This window comes from Alnus glutinosa, chromosome 6 (assembly GCF_958979055.1).
Source record: "Alnus glutinosa chromosome 6, dhAlnGlut1.1, whole genome shotgun sequence".
NCBI lineage: Eukaryota > Viridiplantae > Streptophyta > Magnoliopsida > Fagales > Betulaceae > Alnus > Alnus glutinosa.
The window spans coordinates 27,908,907-27,917,381 of NC_084891.1; the positions used below are offsets into that span (position 1 = coordinate 27,908,907).

The following is an 8,475-nucleotide window of genomic DNA, read 5'->3' on the forward strand; positions in this document are numbered from 1 at the left end:
GCTTGTGTTTGGTTCAAATTTTATGAGAATATTTGTTGGCTAATTGCTAGATAGGGTCTCTTTTCTTTAGAAAGTGAGCGTTAATGTAAGAGAGGCTCAAATACCATTCTTGTAAATTTTGTATTTCTGCTTAGGCAGCTGTCTTACTAAGTCAGATTCTTTTGGCTTAGAGAATTGGGAGTCTTGTACCTTATTTTCAACTTGTATGCCTCTGGGCTTTTTGCAATATCAATGCTAGAATACAGTTTCTGTTAAAAAAAAAATAAAAGAAAAAAGAAATTTGAGATGATAGATAAATATATCTAAAAAAATTATAGATCTTAGTTCAATACATTCTATACACCTATATGAACATAGTTTGAAACTAAATGTTTGCTGAAGGGATTAGAGGTTAAAACTTAAAGAAAATAATAACTTTTTTTTTTTGGTAATTAGAGGTTAAAAAACTTCAAATTGTATCATATATTTATATATACGAGAGAGAGAGAGAGAGACAGAGAGAATCTATGTGGATCCAATCCAATGCCGGTGATTTTTGTTTTGGTTTTTTTATTTTTATTTTTATTATTATTATGTTGTAACAGTTGCACGTGGGTCTCAATATTTTGGGCATTACCATGTATCAAAATGAGATTTGTTTTTCTTTTTAAAATTTAGGTGAAAAGAATACTACAGTGAAGCATTGTTGACTCAATAATCAATACAAGAATTTATATTTTATCCTAAAAGCAATAAATTACAGGAAATAGATTTTATTACTTAAAACATTAGTGCCAGCACCACATATCATAGACAACACCACCCATCTAATAAGCTTTGTATAAACGTTGGGTCAAGTTTTACATCAACCTAGCCGAACATGAAAATGAACCCAAGTATGATGGCTCAGTTATTAGCGCAAGCTCTCGCATTAAGAATGAATCGGGAACCTCACAACTCACAAGCAATAATTGAGAGAAACCCTATGATGGGACCCATATGCCCTAACAAGGTTTGAGCTGCTGCTTGATTACCTGATCGGGTAAGAAAACCTGCATCAAAGGCCTCTTGGGCAAGCTACAATTCGAGCATGAAATTGCACCCAATTCCGATCCATCATCCATATCCAAAATCCTTAGATTTAGCAGATTCCATAATCAAATCTAAACCTAGTCATTTCAGGTACGATTGGTGATGGGCATGCTCTGTTTGGCGCATGGGTGGTATCATGGAGCTTCCATAAACATGGACCTCAATCTTATCAACAACCCCACGCAAGCATAGGGGGCTATTGCTTCAATTGGTGACTAACCTCCATTTACTGCTTAGAAGTTAGAAGCAAATGCTTTACAAATTACCATCAGAGAACTGAGATTTCAATTTGCATATTATAGAATCTTAACAAAATAGTCATCTGAAGCGCAAATTATTTAGTTCCAGTCATGTAGTGGGTTTTATTTTTATCAATAGATTCGTTTTCTTCATTGCATCATAGCACAAAGCATATTAAATTAAAGGTCCTAAACAAGCAAAAGAAAGAGTCAGAAAAGGCCGTCATGTGCCAGAAGCAATTTTTCATAAGCATCAACCAATTTCATACACGATTATATTGAAAGAGGAAACAAGAATTTTGATGGAGAAACTTTACACAATTCGATTGATATAATGTGTGCTGAAGGAACATCAACAACACACTAGTGTTGAAGTTGAGACTCGTTGCAGTACCTCTTAAAGTTCAAAGCCTCATCCGCCAAAAACTCACTGAAAAATATGTTCATGTTAGCAAACTTTAATTAATGAAAATAATACGAGCGCCACATATAATTGAAATAACTCACAAGATCCGCTCCGCCATTAGTGACGCATCCCATCTTGGACTCCATGGATAATCAGTAAGAGGAAGAGACTTTAGTGGTACACATTGGGAGTTCAAATGCTACAAATTACATCAATATAAACTGATTAGAAAGATGATTTGCTAACCGTTTGATTGGCCAATGATGAAAAAACAATACACATTAGCCTAAGTGTTTTCTTCAAGCTTCCAAGGCATGTGGTTCCTTTTTTATAGCTTATCAATAATATTTGCACAAAGATGTAATCACAGCATAAACGAGTTAGATAATGGAAAAAACAACAAAATCAGAACGTGAAAGCGTGCGTGATCTAAAAGCCATACAATCTTCCGTGCATTCAATCACAAAATAAGTGACCTCAGCAATCATTGACAAGATCCTGATATTGTCATTTGATTTAGTTAAGAAAAGTATGTGCCGCTTACTATAGGCTTTCATTACATAGTGACACTTATAGGATTTAAATATGTGAAGGGATCAACAATTGGTAGTGCTCATTGTTTTGCAGGCCTCTACAGTTTTGGTTTATAGTAAAGTCAAATTCTCCATATGACGTGGAAAAGGAAACTAATACTTCATAAAGGAAACTGTATCTCATTTGGGCTCCTTGATGAACTAGATTATGACAACTCAGTTACCACTTCAAGGCAAAAGGCTAGAAAAATCATACAATGTTTTCAGATTTGAAGAGCTTAATTAAAGAATAACAAAAGTAAAACAATATTTTAGGCCTATCAATTGACCTCTGCATTGTGCAAAACAGCAGAAGAACTTGGATCTTCTAAAAGCCATTATTATGAGCAAGTTTTCCCTGGTCAGAAGCACAGATAAATAACATATGCTGCAAATAGATATCAATTGCCAACTAATGTGAATCAAAAAAGTGCAACAACAAAGAAGACCTGTGGGAGTGATCCCACCAACTTCTATAACAAGGACTAATGAAGATATCACATTACCAAACTATATAAGGATAACTCGAACGTTCTGTAATAATAGAAGTGAAGGAATTAAGCACTAGGGGTCAAACAATTTCATCCAATGAAATGTAATGGGATAACATGTATGGCTGCATATATCTTATAAATCTATAGACTGGGGAGAAACTTATACCTGAGAACTTTGAAGCATCAAAGCGGGTGGCAGCTTTGGAAACTGAGTGGGAATCATAAAGTGCACCTACAGTAACAGGACTCTTAGGAGTTTGTTCACTTGCAAACAAGAAAGTTCATCTACATAACCGAACAATGCAGCAAAATAGAACAAGCACTTAAGACATTTGTTTCCCTTGTCATCAGTGTCATCTGCATTAGCAAATTATTTTTTAAGTTATCTTATGAGCCTAAATAACTCGTCTTTCTATGGAACTAGAGCTTAGTTCAATTACTGAATCAAAATCCACACAACCTATTGCAACTGGCCAGGAAATTTGGAATTATTACAGTATGAAAAACTATTGAATAATTCATTTCTCAACTCCTCATTCCACAGTTTGACCTTAATGGTATGATAAATGTAGCATATAAGGAGAAAATCAAATAATACCAGGAATGTAAACACCCCAGAGACAGCTAGAAATGTTGCCTTTCGGCAAAAAACCTGGCAAGAAAAGCAAAGAGAACTGACCAGTAAGTCTTAATGGTCCAAACAATTATGCAAGAAATTATTAATGTCTGTGATGCATACCGGATCAGCTTCTAATGGCCTTCCAAACAGAGGGGCTAACGCCTCAATAAAGTTCCTTCTAACATCAATTAGCGAAACAGCCTCCAAGATCTTCAATAACAAAGAACTATATGATGTTACAAAGAACTCATAAAAGTGCAAACTATCAACTCCAAGATATCACTAGATGAAGGAAATGCAGCTGACCTGCTTCTCAAGAAATTCTTCCAGATGGGGAAGATATTCAGCCATGCACCTATGAAGGAGAAAAAGAACTGTGAACATGATATGTCGACACACATCATTGTATGAATCCAAAATGATACAATGACATACATTCCATCCGACCATGGAGGAAGTTTGACATCTTCAATGGAAAAGAAAGCCTTCAACTCAAAGGTAGATACTAATTTCAGCCGAGGTGCTGAAGGAGCAGATCCATATTTTCTCCCAACAGGGTAAATAACCTTCATCAATAAAAAATTCAAAAGACAAAAATTCAAGATGCGGAAGAAAAAAAAATGAAGAGGAAAGGAAAAAAAAGAAAAAAAAAAAAAGGGAAGAAAGGGAAAAATGGAGGAAAATAGAACCTGCAAGTATATCTTTGGCGGATGTCTCCAAGGGCACCCAGGCACCATCTTATCAATGTTCATGTCTGTTAAAGGCACTGCAAATTTGACTTCCTCTGGCTACGCTAAAATTCAAAGGCATAGAAACCACAAATGTGATAAAAAGCTACACAAAAAAGTTATAATCACACTATTGATCAACTAATAGAATCAAATAGAAAAATATCAATGTGTTCTTTTAAAGTGATACCTTGTCAGCACCTGAGCTCATGTGCATTTCAATTCCCTGCAGCACAATGATGGGAGTTAAGGCAATATATATAACTACTGAATTTTCAGCTCAAGATACAATACAGAACTACAGAGTTTGAAAACTAAATGTTGGTGACAATGAAGGCAACACATAAAATAAACAAGGACCTGACCCAGCATATGAAGCTTTTAAATTTTGTGCCACTGAAGTCAATGAAATGGAGTTAAAACAAACAACTATAGCACACTAATTAAGGGAACAAAAGAAAATCATTTTTTTTTTTGGGGGGGGGGGGAGAGGAGAGAAAACTGCACTGCAAATTGGAAATAATGACATTGGAACATACAAAATACTTTAACATATCGTACCCAAAACCATCCTCTCTTTTCTTTCTTGTTTTATTTATTTCCACAGAAAATGAAAACATACTCTGTGGCAAGCAAGAAGTAATGAGCCCCAGATCCACTACATGCCAAATTCACATGACCATTTCATGTTTCCCAACAACCCACCTCTACATCTTCAGATTTTGGAACATTCACAAGGAAGAAACAAACAGACAGAGAGAGCAATAGAGAAATAGACAAATATAGACCTTGTTAAAGTGAACTTAACTATCACTCTGGTTATCATAGTTACAGTGGTCCCGATTTGTGCTTAAGTACCAACTAACTGACCCACTCCATGTATACTTCTAGCACCAGGATAATGGAAAAGAATTTGGCCTTGGTTCAATGCTGTTCTTCACCTCTCCCATTACAATCATACATAGCCATTGCTCGCTATTTACCTTTCCACACCATCTCATGTACTTTCCCACATGAAGGACCTTGAAACACAACCATTTTTTGCAATTTCATAGCTAGTAAACTAATATAGCTTGCTTAGAAACAAAATTGCCATCACCCAACGTCCATGATCTCCTGGTGCATGCTTCATACTCAAACCCAGAAACACAACATAATTTTAGCAATCAATTTCATAAACCACTCCTGAAGATAGAGTATACTACTAATTAATGTCCCTAACATGCAATATAAAGTTAGAATCATACATATGCTGATAAATTCGTCCATCACAACCCACCAGTCTGATAACTAACATATCCATAGCATTCAAATCGATTCGAAATACTACCTCTCTAAATACAATAGTGCTAATTTCGAATTTCAACCTATCATCATCAACCTCCCCAACACGCTTTTTCTGGTACTCCACATATCGATCCCTATAAAACAAAACAATTGCATTTCACTCAAACAATTTTTAACTATACGGACTCTCTCTAAGAAAATTCTAGAAAGCTGACCTGAGTTCTTGAATGAGAACCATTAGCCGCGTAGGGTCTCTGCTGTTCCAATCATCAAGTAAGCTATCAGTCTTCGACTTTGCGCTCAGTGGATGAAAATTTTCATCGTCCGGTCCAAATATAACATCCGGTGCAGACATTGGCGACTCTGTGTTGTATATAACATCCCCTAGAACCAATCAAACATATAAAAAAATTTAGGTAACAAATGGAAATCGAAGACGAATAAAATGCACTCGGTGAAATAAAATCTCACAGACATTTGACAACGTCAAGGCAGTACGGGATTAGTATCGTGAACCGGTCAAGGACTCCAGGGTAGTACTTGCTACCGGACCACATCTGCTCAACCTGCAAAGCAAAATGTAGGCAGAATTTGGATCTAGGTCTTTGCTGTTCTGTTTGGTTTCCGAGAAATGGTAGGAAAAAGAAAAGCAAACAAGCACGAGATTCTTGATTTATTTCTCGATTGCTACAATTTTTTGGGAAAACATAGCGGAGGAATAGGATTTTCCGGAAAGTTACCTTAACAGAGAGGGGAAAGTGGCTGAGGAGGTAATTGAGCTGAGCGGCGATTAATGGAGGAGGAACACCGTCCGAAGCCATGGCCGTCACAGTGAGAGCTTTTCGGTTATCCGCGTTTGAAACTTAAACGCCGGCGATCCGAGTTTTGTACTTGTCTGCAATAGTCGAAGTAACATGCAACTAGTTCGACACGGCAGCGTTAAGCCGTTAAATCAGAGAAGTCTCTAGTACGGGCTACGGTACACGGGGAGAACTAAAACGACATCGTTCCAATAGATATCTAATATCTAGCTTGACAGAACGGCGTCGTTTGAGAAACCCAAGCTTGGGCCTATTCTTGAAGTGGGTTTAATGCGGAGCCCAACCCGTAGAGGGGCAGAATCGTCAAATGAGAGACGGTGGAAACCCTAATGACGAAGTCCGTGCCCTATAAAATCGTCGTCGCTTCTGTGCCTCAAACCAATCCCTCCGCTGCTCGGTGAGTCTCTTGATACCCTCTCCATCTTTCTCTGTATTTTTCTGATTAGTAGTGAAATCAAATGATGAATTTGGATTTAAAATTTCTCACGACGGTCGTCTGAGACACGCAAGTGTCGGAGCTGATGCAATAATCCAATGCTTCTGATGGTTTCATCTGTTTTCTTTTCTTTCCGTCTTTTTTGCACAGTAATTTTTTTTTTGTCCGTCGGATGATAGCGTCGGCGGTGGAGCAGGCATGGTGATGATGAATTGTATATCGTCCGATTAAATTCATGACAGGAGCACAATACCTCCTACTCATTCTGAACATTTGCTTGCCCTCCACTGCCTTTTCTTTTACAAGTTATCGGCAATCTTTTATTTTCTCTTCCATTTTTGGTTTTTCTTAATTAGGCACTGTGAGGATATGCTTTAAGTGCTATGGCGTGAGATCTGAAGATCGATGAATTTCTTTGAAATCTTTAAAGTCCTTTTCATTCTGAGTGCCTCACTGTGTTGATCTTCATAAAACAAAAAGACCGGTAGAAGTGATTATGAGAAAATCAATTTAGAAACATTGGCTCTTCGGTCGTGATTTTTGTTGGTGTTTTAGGTCTGTTACTCTTGCTGAACTGAACATCGAACCATTGATTTTAAGCAATCAAAATCATTAATATGTTTGTTAACCAGTTTTACGGATTTTTTTAGTTTTTATTTTGAAATATTCTGTGTTTTAATCGTTAATACTTAAATTCGCTGACAAACTTAGTTGTCTCAATTTGGGCTGTAATCAACACTCGAACCAAAATACAGTGGTCTGGTCGGCCGCCATCTCTACGGTTTAGAGCAGTAATCGAGCCGAGTATTGCATCTTCAAACTCAATTCGTTTTATTTTTTTAAACACGAGCTACTTATCAAAAAAAAAATTTTTAAACACGAGCTGAACTTCAGTTTCTCGCTAATTTAAATAATCTGTTTAAGTTTTATTCATTTACTTTTCTAACGGGTTCGAGCCGGTTTAGGAGCTACTCAATTTATTTAGTTATTTCATATATAAAGTAAATTTTGCGATTGTTTAATATTTTTTAAAAATTAATACTAATAGTTTGTTAATTATAATTAATATTTATTGCTAGAAAAGTTAGAAAAATTAACTCAAATTTTAAATAATCTTATCTTAATTTTATATGTTTATTTTATAGTATATTTATACATTCATATACACTTTGTGTGTATACATTATAATATTTATACATTTTAAACTTACAATTTCAATAATTCAACCAATATATATTATATTGCGAATAGCATTTTTTTTTTCTTTAAATACTTAACATATTCTTATAACAAAGTTAAATATAATATTATAAAAATAAAGTTATATGAGTCAAGTCGAGCTTATATGAGTGGAGCCTAAATTTATACGAGCCTAAATTTTTTGTTCAAATTCTATTCGTTTAATAAATGAATTGATTACAAGTCGAATTATGTTTACGAATAGCTCTGCTTCCTTAAAGTAATGTATGATCACCTTTATTGCTTGTAAGTTTCATCTTTAGGGTTTATATCTTCTTTCTTTTTTTTAATGAATAAGTGAATATTTTATTACTAACCAAATATCAAAGTATAAACAAAGGGTCTTAAAATACCAAACAAATCAACAAAACAAAAGACAAAAACTATGTGGACAACTAGGCACAAAGGAAAACTCCTGTGTCAAATCAGAATAGTCCTATCTATATTCCACATTTAAAAAAGAGCCACATACTCCATACTTTTTATGAACTTTTCCTTTTTCCTTTCATGAGATCCTATTCCTAACCTTCCCAAAGATTAATCTTAAAATCGACTCTTACGTT

General features: G+C 35.4%; 1 protein-coding gene and 1 non-coding gene across 2 annotated transcripts; one reads left to right on the forward strand and one right to left on the reverse strand.

Annotated features, from left to right (window-relative positions):
- Nucleotides 1-1,517: 1,517 nt before the first annotated feature.
- Nucleotides 1,518-6,371, reverse strand: LOC133870093 (uncharacterized). Its single transcript, XM_062307139.1, has 13 exons — nt 6,157-6,371; nt 5,892-5,982; nt 5,632-5,800; nt 5,460-5,550; nt 4,320-4,355; nt 4,091-4,189; nt 3,837-3,967; nt 3,708-3,756; nt 3,522-3,611; nt 3,381-3,434; nt 2,949-3,014; nt 1,818-1,915; nt 1,518-1,740 (listed from the first exon to the last, which is right to left on the reverse strand). The coding sequence occupies exons 1-13, from the start codon at nt 6,235-6,237 to the stop codon at nt 1,674-1,676; spliced, it is 1,122 nt and encodes a 373-aa protein (XP_062163123.1). The 5' UTR covers nt 6,238-6,371; the 3' UTR covers nt 1,518-1,673.
- Nucleotides 6,372-6,688: 317 nt separating this feature from the next.
- Nucleotides 6,689-6,786, forward strand: LOC133872122 (small nucleolar RNA Z161/Z228). Its single transcript, XR_009900967.1, has one exon. It is a non-coding gene; the product is annotated as a small nucleolar RNA Z161/Z228 (small nucleolar RNA).
- Nucleotides 6,787-8,475: the final 1,689 nt, after the last annotated feature.